The 14,252-nt window shown below is 35.3% G+C and overlaps 1 protein-coding gene across 2 annotated transcripts in view; it reads left to right on the top strand.

Annotated features, from left to right (window-relative positions):
- Positions 1-2,223: 2,223 nt before the first annotated feature.
- SLC10A1 (solute carrier family 10 member 1) overlaps positions 2,224-14,252 on the top strand; it is a 47,161-nt gene continuing 35,132 nt past the window's right edge. For both annotated transcript variants that reach the window (XM_023503124.2, XM_003756393.4), the window contains exon 1: positions 2,224-2,688. In XM_023503124.2, coding sequence (XP_023358892.1) covers positions 2,312-2,688 — 377 coding nt within the window. In that variant the 5' untranslated portion in view covers positions 2,224-2,311. The remainder of the gene's footprint in view (positions 2,689-14,252) is intronic.

The following is a 14,252-nucleotide window of genomic DNA, read 5'->3' as shown; positions in this document are numbered from 1 at the left end:
GCTATTTTTTTAAAATGACAACAACAACAACAAAAAGATGAGCAGGTTGATTTCAGAAAAGCCTGAAAAAACTTACATGGAGTGATGCTAAGTGAAGTGAGCAGAACTAAGAGAACACTGTTCATAGTACTAACACTATGTGATGATCAGCTGTGATGGACTTGGCTCTTTTCAATCTCAAGAACAAGGTAATTCCAGTAGACTTGTGATGGAAAGTGCCATCCGGAGAGAGAACAATGGAAATTGAATGTGGATCAAAGCAGAGTATTTTACCCATTCTTTTTGGTTGTTGTTTGTTTGCTTGCTTTTTCTTTCCTTTCTTTTTTTCTTTTGATGTGATTTTTCTTGTGCAGTATGATGAATATGAAAATATGTTTAGAAGAATTGCATGTGTTTGATTTATATTGGATTGTTTGCTGTCTTGGGGAGCATGAGGGCAGAGGGAGAGGGAGAAAAATTTGGAACACAGGATTTTGCAAAGGTGAATGTTGAAAACTATCTTTGCATGTATTTGGAAAAATAACACTTAAAAATAAAACAAATTTTAAAAAAAAGCATGTGTGTGCTATTAGGGTGATCATGATGGTAAGATGTGTGAAGACTAGAAAAATAGGAAGAAGCTTGATTATAAAGACTGTGGATGCCAAACAGAGGATTTTGTGTTAGATGATAGGGGCTCACTGGAGTTTACTAGAGGTTAAGCACTACTCAGTAAAATCAATCTACCAGCTGAGTTGGATGAGATTAGAGTGGGGAGACAATTGAAACAGGGAGAAACAACCAAAAGGCTATTACAATAGACTGAGAGTGAGGTATAATAAGGGCTTTATATGATAAAGGTAGTAGTGTATTAGAGAGATGGGAATGTATTTGAAAGATCTTACAAAGGTAGAAAAAAATCTACCTCAGAAAAAATCTAGAGGCCTTGGCAACAGATTCAATATGAGGAGTGAGAGAATAAGAAGTTGAGTATAACACCAAATTGTAAGCCTGGATGACTGGAGATATGGTGGTACTCTTGGCAGTAATAAGGAGTAGTAATAATAACTACATAATAGATGCTTATTAAATATGAACAATTGACTAACTATACTTTTCATCATTTTCATACCATTCATATATTGTAATTCCATTATTTTCCAATTGATGGGCACCCCTTTTCTAAGGCTTTTTTTTTGCCAGCATAAAAAAGGACTGCTAGAAGGCTCAGTGTTTTTTTGTTTTTCTTTAGGTCACCTAGCAATTAAGTATCTGAGGCTGGATTTGATCTCAGGCTTTTCCAACTCTAGGCACAGTGCTCTATCCACTTTATTACATAGCTGCTCTAAACAAATTTGTAGGGTAATTGGATAGGCTAGTGTTCACATTGGGGATAAAGAACCCTCCTATCCAGAAACCATGGCCCTGTCTTTTCTCAATTTAATTTTCTAGGAGAATATGGGGTTCAGCTACCATACTTCCCAAGAACAAAATCATTAGAGAAAGAAACAGGGCTAGCCATAAGCCTATGCTTATCAATTCTTTTTTTTTTTTTTTTTTTGCTGAGGCAATTGGGGTTAAGTGACTTGCTCAGAGTCACACAGCCAGTCATCAATTCTTAAAACTAGTACCAGTGTTATTTCTTGAAAATGAAGAAGACCCTGGAGTCAGAAGAACCTGAGTTCAAATCTGGCCTCAAACACTTAATACTTCCTAGCTGTGTGATCCTGGCAAGTCACTTAACCCCAACTGTCTTGCAAAAAAAAAGAAAAGAAAAGAAAAAGCAGAAAGGATTTTCAGGTTCAGGCAGGATAGAACATAGTTGCTCTGAAATTCTGGCAGACCCCTGAAGAAGCAGAAGAATGAACAAACCATAGCCTTTGCACCCGGTGGGGCCCCAAGAATCACTGACTATATTTTGGAAATGAGGTAAAATTTGATATTTCTTATTGATAGATTTTAGAAATAGAGAAATGGAGAAATGAAGGTATTGAACATGAATTGGATCACCCTTTGGTGCTCTTTTCCTGTGATATAATTAGTGAAGGCAGGGAAAGAGAAAGGCCAAACTATCTGGAGTTTATAGGAGATATTGAAAAGTAGGAAATTAGGTAGATGAGAAGAGAGAGAAATGGTACAATATGGCTTTGTGTACTCTCACCACAGAGCAGATGCCAAAGGAATCTGTAATTGCATCATTCTATTTACCCAAAGCTGTATTTTGTACTAAAGTTCTAGGAAGCACCATAGAGAACTGAGGGGAAAGAAGGTATGAAAGAGGACTATTAGCCACATCCTTATCATACACAGTCCCAGAGGAAACTGCAAGAAGATGGAGGCTAAGACTTGGGGCTTCAGAGCCAGCAATGCTTCTTCCCCCTTCAACTTCACTCTACCATTGAATTTTGGCAAGCGACCCACTGACCTGGCTCTCAGTATTTTCTTAGTAATCATGCTCTTCCTTATCATGATCTCCTTGGGGTGCACTTTGGAGTTCAGCAAGATGAAGGCTCACTTCTGGAAACCTAAGGGGATTGCCATTGCCTTGGTCTCTCAGTATGGGGTGATGCCACTCACAGCCTTCGCTCTGGGCAAGATCTTCCAGCTGAACAATATTGAGGCCCTAGCCATCTTGATATGTGGCTGCTCCCCAGGTGGGACCCTATCCAATATGTTCAGTTTGGCATTAAAAGGAGACATGAACCTCAGGTAAGTTAGAGGTAGGAGAGAATAAGAGCAGAACAGCCTGGTATTGAAAGGACTCCCAGAAATGACATCACAATTTAGTGAAAACAACAACAAAATTAAAGCTGGATTAAAGTATTTTGTGGAAATCGGGGGAGGTTCATCTGGTCAAGGTGTTTCATTGGATTGGGAAGGGTATCAGTTGCTCAGTATCAACTGCTAATCTTAAATAGGATTTAAGGGATATTCCTTGGCTTAAACACTAAGATGATGGGGAAAGGGTGAGTTTGGGAATACCCCTCTCTGACATCTGAATTAACCCTAGTTCTAAGACTTTTTTGGGAAGGTACAGATTTGGCTCACAGTAAGCTTGGGAAATTCATGACTAGAGTTCTCTGTACTCAATCCAGAGATTTGAGACATAGTCTGGTTCTAGCTTCCTTTTGACCCCATAAATTTCAAACCAGTTCAGGGAGATCATGGAAAATTCTTTTTAGTAGAATCCAAATCCAATTCGTGTTGAGTTGAATACTCAACTCTTTTCCACATACTCCGCCTGCCAACACACACATACACACAAGCTTGCAGAGCAATTAAGTCACTGGAGGTCTGTTTGAATTAACCTGTCCAAGAATTAGAATGCTGCAAGAATAACTATAAATACAGAGAAATTCAGCAGCAGAGCACTATTAAAATTCTTCAATTTTTCCTATAAGACTAGTGATTCCTAGTAGTTTAGTCTTGCTGTTGAGTTTCATTACTGAGGATATTCAGGGTTAAGTAATAAACAATCTTAAAGGCAAGTAATGCTTCTTACTTTATTTATATCCCTCACAGTTCCTAGCACAGTGCTCAATACTTTTTGGGTTCTTGGTTTTTTGGTCATATCAACACCAGATCATCTCCACTAGACTCAGCTCTTTCCTGTTTTCCTCCAATTAAAAATTACATTACATTGCATTACATTACCTACATCAATAGCCCATTCTGTTCCTGATCAATCTTGTCATCTATCTAACCCTAATTTTCTCTTGTTTGAAGAAACATTATTCAATGGTAGGCTTGGTAGTGAAATTCAGTTGGGAAGGTATACAAGCTACTCATCTCCTTCTCCTTTGTCCCAGAAAGGTTTTTTGTTGTTGTTGTTGTTGTTTTTTTTTTTTTTTTTGCTGGACTCCTTTTATATATGAGGAAACTGAGGCAAACAGGGTGAAGAACTTACCCAGGGTCACCCAGCTAGCTTGTCAGTATCTGAGGCTGGATTTGAATTCAGTTCTTCCTAACTGTAGGGCCAGCATTCTGTCCACTGCCACCCTGGATCTGGGGCTAGAAGATTTTAAAATGTGGCCTAAATATCTAATTCTTCTTCTTCTTTTTTTGAAGCCACTATTCAATTGAGAATATTTGTATATATATTAGAAACTGTTATTACCGCAGGACTAAGAGATTGTAAAATAAAGTATTTTTAAGTGGAAGAACTAGAAGAGATCATCCTATGTCCAACCCTAGTGATCTTTTTTGACCTGAGGCAACTTCTTTAACCTTCCTGGGCCTCAGATTCCTCATCTGTAATATAGAGAATTAGGTTAGTTAGTTTCTAAGTTTTCTTCCTGCCTCTATTTTCCTGGTTTTCAGGAAGTGGAAATTAAGGCCCAAAGGAGAGCAAATGCCCAGGATCACATAGTAAAACTAAAACCAAGCCAAAACTGGAACTCAAGTCTCCAGAATTCTTTTTTCCATGGCTGTGGTAAATGTCACACAGTGTGCATCCAGAATTAGACATAAACACACAAGAAAGAAAGGGAAGCAAATTTCCAAAGTAAACATGAACCTTTAATTCAAGGACACCAACAAACAAACATGCATTATTTTTTGTAAAGCTCAATAGTCCAAAAGTCTCAGGCTATCAATTCAGAATTTAACAAATCTACAAATAAATCTCTACCTCTATAATACGCCAGCCACTAGAGTCTTTAGACTTCACTTGTCATAGTGAGCAGCGTAACAAAGAGTGAAGCATAACAGAAAATCCAAATCAGAGATTTCATGGGATTGAAGCACTGAAAGTCATTTTGACTAACCTGACAGAAGGAGAAATCCTCTTCATTGGGGCTCCGACAGTTGATCATCCAGCTTCTTATAGAGCCCTTCTACTATTCATTCTCTCTGTTAATTATTATTAGAAAAATTTTTATATTGAACCCAAATTTGTCATCTTTTGCTTTCCATTCATTGGTACTAACCTAGCCTTTTGGAGCCATACTTTTTCTACTGGATGACAATCTTTCATTTAAACATACATTAATCTCTAATTCAATATGAGTACTTTAAGTACTTTCAACTTTTGCTCGTATATTATTTCCACAACACCTTAATACACTCATCTTAATAATAACATTTGTAGTTTACAAAGTATTTTACACTTTATTTAATCCTCACAACAAATCTATAAGGAAAATACTGCCATTCCTACTTTTTAGATGAAAAAATAGAGTCAGAAATGTTAAATGACTTGCTTATCACACTGCCAGTTGAGTGCCAGAAGCAGGATCTGAATCCAGATAGATCTCTTCTGACTTGGAATGTATGACATGGTATCTCATTTTGCTATACTACCAGTCATTAAGTTGGGGCAGAGCTCCCTATGAGATCCTATGACTTTATAATTTGAAGTCTTTACTGAGTATATATTCTGAATGAGCCCAACTTTATATTTGGTATGTGATGTATTTGGGAATAAGATAAAGACAATATATGACCTATGCTTTCAAGGAACATATAGGTGATGATCTATTTGGGGAGAATCCAAAAATAAAGGAAACAGCATAATTAAGTTCTAACTCCTGGGGTTACTTATAATAATACATATATAATAGAAATTCTTTTCCTCATTTGTATAGCTATTGAAAAAATATTAATTTGTTTTCTGTGTTTTGGGCACATATTTGTTAGAAATAATTTAATGTAAGCATTCATAGCCTAGAAAGAAGAATCTCCAAAATGATATGATCCCTCTATGTCCTTTGACATAATTCTACCACTAAATAATGAGGTTACTTTTATAGAAATCTAGAGGAAGAAAAAAAATCATAGTATATAAAAAATACAGTTTGGGGTTATTGTTGCTATTATTCATGTCCGATTCTGACAACATTTAGAATTTTTTGGCAAAGATACTGGAGTGGTTGCCATACTCTTGTAAAGATTTCCCAAATTAATTGTTTTCCTTTTTAATTCTTAGTGTATTGATTTTCTTTGTCCAAAATCTTTTCAATTTTATTTAAGCAAAATTGTCCTTTTTGTCCTCTTATTTAGTCAAAATGCATAGTTGTAATGGATATAAATTTTTTATGCTCCTCTAGTTTTTCTTATGATATACCCTTTTATATTTAGGTCCACTTTTTGAAGCTTTTTGTGGCATATAACATGAGTGATTTGTTTTTACTTGATTTCTGCCTGTTTACAATCCAAGTTTTCCCAACAGTTTTTATTGAATAGTGAATGAGTCTTTGGGTTTATCAAAGACCATGTTTTGCATTGTTCCTCGTAGTGTTGCATTGTTCCATTGATGAACTTTTCTATTTCTTGACCAGCGCCAGTTAGTTTTTATGATCACTACTTTGCAGTATAATTTGAGATCTAGTCTCAAGCCCTCTTTTCTACTATCCCACCCCTCTATTATTTCCTTTGAGATTCTTAATCTTGAGGGTAGAGTTCTCAATGTATGTAAGTCATTCCAAGCTTTTCTGAAACCAGCCTGCTCATGATAATAATATTATACTATAATATTTCTTTACATTCATATACTACAACTTATTATCTGAAAATTGTTCATATCCTTTGACCATTTATTACTTGGGGAATGACTTGTATTCTTATAAATTTGACTCAGTTCTCTATATATTTTAGAAAAAAGGTCTTTGTCAGAAATACTGGCTGTGACAATTGTTTCTCAACCTTCTGCTTCTAATTTACATTGGTTTTGTTTGTGTAAAACCTTTTAAATTTAATATAATCAAAATTATCCATTTTACATTTCATAAAGTTCTCTGGTTCTTTGGCCATAAATTCTTCCCTTCTCCACAGATCTGAGAGGTAGACTATCCCTTGCTTTTCTAATTTTTCTCATTTGCTTATAGTATCACCTTTTACATCTAAATCCTGAATTCATTTTGATCTTATCTTGGTATAAGTTATGTTGTTCTATGCTCAGTTCTGCCATACTGTTTTCCAGTTTTCTCAACAATTTTTGTCAAATAGTGAATTCTTATCCCAGAAGTTAGACTCTTTGAGTTTATCAAACAGTAGATTTCTATGGTCATTGATTATTGTTTCTCGTGTACATAAATTATTCCACTGATCCTCTGCTCTCTTAGCCAGTACCAAATGGTTTTGATGACTGCTGCTTTATAATATAGTTTGAAGTCTGGTATAGTATGGACTCTTGGTACAAAAAAAAAATCAAGGTCCTGGAAGACAGGAAGAAACAGAAGACTATGTGATAGCAGTTGTGGGTAAATTGGTTCTATAAGAGTTTGCTCCAAGATGCCTATTAAGGTATTTTTTGGTCCATCATTTCTCCCTTCTCTTCTATAATACATCCTATCGTCTTTTACTCCTATTGTTGGTTGTTTAAAGTTTCTTAATTTAGACTGGAATGATGCCACTCTTATGTTTTTTGAGGTTCAAAACTTCAGAATGAATGTTTAATATATTTCTATGTCTTAATATTTTAACATAAAGAGGCATTGTGTTTTATCAAAAGCATTTTTGCAGGTATTTTTTATTGTTTTGTTATTAGAATAGTTAATCATGGTTATAGTTTTCCAATATTTCATAATATTCCCTGCATTCCTGGTATGAATACAGCTTGATCACAATGTATAACCTTTTTTAATATGTTGTTTTATTTTCTTTGTTAATATTTTCACATGGATAATTATCACAGGCATTGGTCTTTATATTTCTTTCTCTGCATTAATTCTCTCTGATTTATGTGTTTGGATCATATTTTTCTTGGAAATGGAGTTTGGTAAGATCTCTTCTTTCCCATTTTCTAAACAGTGGAATATTCCATAAAATGGAATATTGGAACTAGTTTTTCTCTGAGTATTTGTTGAACTCACTTGGAAATTTATTTAGTCCTTTTTTGTGGAAGGGATAGTTCTTATATACCTTGTTCAGTTTCTTTTTCTGAAATTGGGTTAATTGAATTCTCTTTTTCTTGTTCTGTGACTTTAGGTATTTTACATTTGTGTATATATTCATCCATTTTATTCAAATTATCAATATTATTGGATCTAATTGAGAAAAATGGTTTCCCTTATGTCCTCTTTATTTGTTGTGATTTTCCTTTTTAAGTTTTGATATTGAAAATTCGGTTTTCCTCACTTATTTTTTCCCCAAGTTTAAATTTATTTATATATTTTAGTATCCATTGCATTATGAATCATGTTGGAAGAAAAAATCAGAACAAAAAGGAAAAATCCTAGGAGGAAAATAAAAACAGAAAAGAGAAGTGAACATAGCATGTATTGATTTACATTCAATCTCCATAGTTCTTTTTCTGGATGCAGATGGCATTTTCTGTCCAAAGTCTATTGAGACTGCTTTGAATCACTGAACCACTGAAAAGAATCAAGTCTTTCATAGTTGATCATCACATATTCTTGCTGTCATTGTGCATAATGTAGTGTTGGTTCTGCTAGTTTCTATCAGCATTAGTTCATATAAATCTTTACAAGTCTTTCTAAAATCAGTTTGTTCATCATTTTTTATAGAACAATAATATTCCATTACCTTCATATACCACAGCTTATCCAGCCATTCCCCAATTGATGGGCATCTACTCACTTTTCAATACTTTGTTACCACAAAAAGTGCTGCTACAAACATTTTAGCACATTTGAATCCTTTTCCTTCTTTTATGATTTTCTGGGGATATAGAGGCACTCCTAGGTCGAGGAATATACACCGTTTTATGTCCTTTGGGCATAATTCCAGATTGTTTTCCAGAATGATTGGATCATTTCACTACTGCATCAACAATGTATTACTGTTCCAGTTTTTCCACATCCTCTCCAACATTTATCATTATCTTTTCCTGTCATTTCAGCCAATCTGAGAGGTGTGAGGTGGCATCTCAGAGTTGTTTTAATTTGCATTTCTCTAATCAATAGTGATTTAGAGCATTTTTTCATATGCCTATAAATGGCTTTAATTTCATCACCTGAAAATGTTTATTCATAATCCCTTGACCATTTATTAGTTGGGGAATGACTTGTATTCTTTTAAATTTTACACAGTTCTTTATATATTTTAGAAATGATACCTTTTTCAGAAACACTGGCTGTAAAGATTTTTTCCCAGCTTTGTATTTCTTCTTTAATCTTGTTTCTGTAGGTTTTGTTTCTGTTCCTCATTTATTTTAATCAGATTAACAAACACTTCATTCATTTCCATTTTTTTTTTTCAAATCTGTCTAGCTGTACTCAGATATTTAAAATATGTATTTTTGTGTTTGGTTCAGGTATTTTTTTTTAGTCATTGCTTTCCCAATACATTGCACTGTTCTCTTTTGGATGAAAGTGTTTGGAGACAGTGAGAAGATGGTGATGTGCTACGATTTAAAGTATTCAAGATTTCCACAAACACTCCTATCAAACTTTAAAATGTACCAGGTTTACAGAGATACTAGTAAAATAATCTTTAGATGCCTTCACTCATCCCAGAAGTGTGTAAAGAAGAAAAGTACAAGTTTGCAAATACTAAGACAAGTCAGGATAGGTGGGAAATCACAGCACATAGCAACCCAAGGAAACAGGAGAGGTCCAACAAGACATGAATCCCAGCAACGTTCAATATAGGAGGGAAAATCTTTGAGTTTAAAGGCAGGAGCTTAGCTCAGAGCAACTACAAAGTCTCATGATAGGACTCCAGAACCTGGAATGGGGGAAGAACCTCAGTCAGCTATAACATTGGGTGAATGAACTTGTGTAAACAGAATTTAATGCCACAGCAACTCCAGTGGGAAACTTAACACAGAAATGGTCACCTTAAGAGCTCTGTATCTTAGACCCCCAATCGAGAGTAACTCCTGAAACTGGCAGATGCCACTATGAAGAAGAGGAGAATTTAGAATATAATATTCCAAAAGGGAAAAGATATATGCTTAAAACCAAAAATAGCCTACCTGGAAAAATTAAGTTTAATAGTACAAGGTGAAAATGGATCTTTAATGAAATAGAAGATATTTAAATAATTCTTGATGAAAAGGCCAGAATTTAGTAGACATTCTGAAATAGAAACACAGGAACTAAAAGAAAGAAAAAAGGATCTCATTTGTTTAATTGGGAGAGAACACATGGGAATGAATTGCTTAAAAGCTAGTGAATGATAAGTGTTTTCTGAGAACTCTAATATTTTAAAATTTATAGAGAAAGATAAAATTGATAGAGGATTATGGTGTTTTCCCTCTTCCCCTATCCCCTTTTGAAAGACAAAAATGGGAGGGACAAGAAACTATATTGGGGGGAAAAAGGAGCTGGCAGAAATTACTATTATATAATCACTATTACATAATAGAAATGAAAAGTACGTGAAAATAAATAAGTTCACAAATTGAAAAGAAATCATACCAACAGAGAATAGGTATTACATGAATTTCACTCTGGTCTGAACCAGATAAAAAAAGATTGAACAAAATTGCCCCCATCCACCCACACATAAGAAAGTTTCAGTATAGAAATATATTAAACCCAAAAAGAAATTAGGAGACATAGGTCAAGGGAAGGGAAGAGAGGGACTTAAGAAGGAGATTAGGACAAGTAAAGGAATAGTCATAAATAAAACAAATTTTAATGTTAGAGAAAGGAATGTGAAGAGATGGATTAAAAGCAAAAGAAGAAAAAATAAAAACCTTAAATCAAGGTCAGGCAAGGGGAAGAAAATCACAACAGGTCATGAATATTAAGCAAATTCTCTCTCTTTTGTTACCTTCTTTGTTTCTATAAAGAGGGACTGGGAAGAAAAGGGAATAAAAAAGTTTAAAAAGAGGGGAAGGATGGAAAGAAATACCCAATGAGCAATTATGACTGAATGTGAGAGACACTATTCCAGTGTGTTTTCAGTTTAAGGTTTTTTTAGGAAGTAATTGGTAGATCCTTTCTATTTTCTCTTTGTCTTCTGATTTTAATAGATCTGGGCAGTTTTCTTTTATGACTTATTGAAATATTGTATCCAAGTTTTTGTGTGTGGCATTGGTTTTCAGTGAATATTATAATTCTTAAATTATTTCTCCTTGACCTAGAAAACAGGTCAATTGTTTTTGATAATAGATAGATCTTATTTTCTCTCCTCCCTCCATTTTTTTGATTTTGTCCTAATAGTTTTTGTTCTCTCATGGAGTAATTGAGGTGTTTGTTTCATTCCATTTTTGAAAGAATCTATTATTTGAGTAAGATTTTTTTTTTTACTTTCTATTCTAAGCTATTTTTTCTTCTTTTTATCTCTTGCTTCGTTTTTCCAGCCATTTTGCAGTTTTTGTAATTGTCATTTTTGTTGTTGTTGTTATAGGTGTTGTGGTATTAATCTCTTATTTTGGGTTGCTTTCTTAATACTCTCTTTACCCATAGTATTTCTTTATGATGTTTAGTGTTTTCTTTTGTTAACAGACTTTCAGCCTCAGTTTCTGGATATGGGTATTGTACTTGGGCCAGGACTTTGGTATAGGATTGGGTTCCCATGGATGATTGAGTTCATTTTGGTTGGTCCTGTTCCCTATATAGTCTATATACTATTGCTAATAAAGATCAATGACTGGTATTAGGCCCCAACCTCAGCTTCAGTGCTTGCTTTCTATTGCCATTGTGAATTATGACTTTTGTTAGTCTTTATTTTCTTTTTGCACAATTCCTAATCTAGATTTATTTCTATCACTTGCTATGCTTCCCAGATCCCACTAGGATATTGGAGATCACCTTGTTCCCAGGCCTTTTATATTGTTCCTCTGTCCTGGAACCATAGTACTTAGTTGGCTGTATCTACTACTGAGGCTCCTGGTGCTTAGTGAAGTCCATAGTTGGGCCCTGTCTCCCTGCTCAGTGACCTGTAGTTATTGGTCTTGTCCTGAAGATCAACCTGGCTTTCCTGTACAACTCTTTTCCTATGTTTGCTAGTTTCTATATGTAGAATTATATGATTGAGCCATTTAATATAAGACATGCTTTGTCTATGTGTAGCACAAATATCTGGTTTTGGATCTAGTTTCCAAGAAAGACTGCACCTTTTTTTTTTTTAATCTTTTCAGAGAGTAGAAGCTTTGCCAGTACCTAAATTAGCAGCTTATTGGGAAGGGACAGGTAGGATCCTGGACCAGTGTGGTTTGATGATTTCTCCTTTACTCTCTTCTCCATGAGTGGTATCAGGCTAGAATCTTATCTACCATATATTTTGCATACACACACACACACACACACACACACACACTTGTGCAGTCTTTGGAGTGTTCTGGGAAGGCTACTACCTCTGGGGGGAGGGCTTGCCAATGTTTTTTCAGGACTGCTCATGCACCCTTTATATCCACCCGATACAAACCTCTCACTTGTGACTCTAAGAAGTTTTTGCATGTACATGGCCACACAGCAGACGGGGCTAAACCATATTGAAGGTAACCAAGAGGCCTCAAACCCATTAGGTGAATTAGGGGGATGTCCACCCAAAGAATGTGAAGATTTTCTCCCTCAGAATAGGTTGGTGAGAACAATTTATTCCAGTGGCCATAAAGGTAGTTGAAGTGGGTGAAGACACCAAGATTATCCCTTGTTTTCTGGGCCAGTCATTCTGACTTTTTGTCTTGCCATTGGACTGATGATTTTGGGCAACTCCGCTTCATTTAAATCCAACTCAGTATGCAAGGGATAATGTTGTAAAAAAATTACCCAGGCATGGGTTCTGTCAATAAAAAGTTATAATTATGGGGGAAAAAAAAGAAAAATTTTCCTAAAAGGGGGTTCTAAAACAAAAAACCAAAAACAAACAAACAAATAAATAAATAAATCCAACTCAGTAGCAAGTCAAGACATCAGCCAAGTCAAGACATATCACTGGTCCTCTGAAAATCAAAAGACAAACAATAACCTGTGTATGTGCGCACACCCCCCTCCCCCCCCCACACATGTATGCATATTCTAGGGATACAATGAAGAAAAAGCATTTTACCTGATCTTAAGCTTAAGCTTAAGCTAATACTTAGCTTGTTTTAAACAGTTTAATTTCCTCCTACCAGACACTGGTTATTTAAAAAAAGCCATCAGTAAATAGAAATCAGAGAAACTATGGATTAGAATAGACAAATGAATACATAAGTGTAAATGAACTCTTCAGCTTGGATCAAGAAAGGATCTTACCTTCCCCAAAGATAAATAAAAAATCTCACCAAGGGGGTTAGCATTCTTAAGAGCTAGAGGCAGGGAGAATCAAGGGTATTGTGGGAGTCATTTGCCTTATTTGTCTCTACTTCTGGGGAGATCTCCACTCTGACATTCAAAAGATTTACATTCAAAAGGTTCTCATTCATCTCTCCCAAGTTCCCAAGGTGAAGGGTATCTACCTTACAAACCACTCTAGCTCAGAGAGGTACCTCAACATATCAAGAGATGGATCTTCTTCCACGTGCAGTTTCACAGGACTCTTCCCAGAGAAATAATACAGACCAGGATAGACATGAGAATGCAACAAACTAAAAGTCTTTGGGATTTATTGTGATTATCACCCACTTCCCTCTTCATCTCCATTATAATAGTTCTTTCATGCCTCTTTTATGTAAGATAATTTACTCCTTTCAATCTCCCCCCTCCTAAGTCATCTTATATCTGTGTCCTCTGTCTAAACTGTCCTTATTATAGCAATAGAATTCTTCAGTTACAAATATTACCTTCCTGTATAAAAATATAAATATTGAATTTCTTATGTTTTGTTCTTTCTTTTTCTTACCTTTTTATATTTCTTTTGAGCCTTGCATTTGAAGATCAATTTTTAAAATTTAGAAATGCTTGAAAGTTCTTTATTTCATTAATTTGGGATTTGGGAATAAGTTAAAACCTCAGTTCAGTGAAGAAGATCTAAGAGATCTAACTCAGACCTGTAGAATGGTTCTCTCCATGTGAGAGGAGGATGATGAGGATGATGATGATGATGATGATGATGATGATGATGATGATGAGGATGAGGATGATGAGGATGAGGATGAGGATGATGATGATGATGAGGATGAGGATGAGGATGATGATGATACAAGGAGACTGGGAGGCAGTTGCATTCTCTGACCTTTCTCCTTTTCCCTCTTGCCTCCAATTTATTTTATTCCCAATCCACAAGGAACATCTGTGTAAGTAAAGTCTGCTTTGCAACTCTTTCAAATATTATGATTCACAGCTGTGGAGGCTCTCAGAGAAATGACTTGCCCCTTCACTTAGGCATGGTCCTTAACAATGCCCTTTGATCTAGCAGTGTCTCTATTGGTTCTATATCCCAGAGATCTTAAAAGAGGGAAAGGGACCCACATATGCAAAAAAAAAGGGTGTGTGGCA

This window comes from Sarcophilus harrisii, chromosome 2, assembly GCF_902635505.1.
Source record: "Sarcophilus harrisii chromosome 2, mSarHar1.11, whole genome shotgun sequence".
In the NCBI taxonomy this organism is placed as follows: domain Eukaryota; kingdom Metazoa; phylum Chordata; class Mammalia; order Dasyuromorphia; family Dasyuridae; genus Sarcophilus; species Sarcophilus harrisii.
This window is presented reverse-complemented; position numbering and strand designations above follow the sequence as displayed.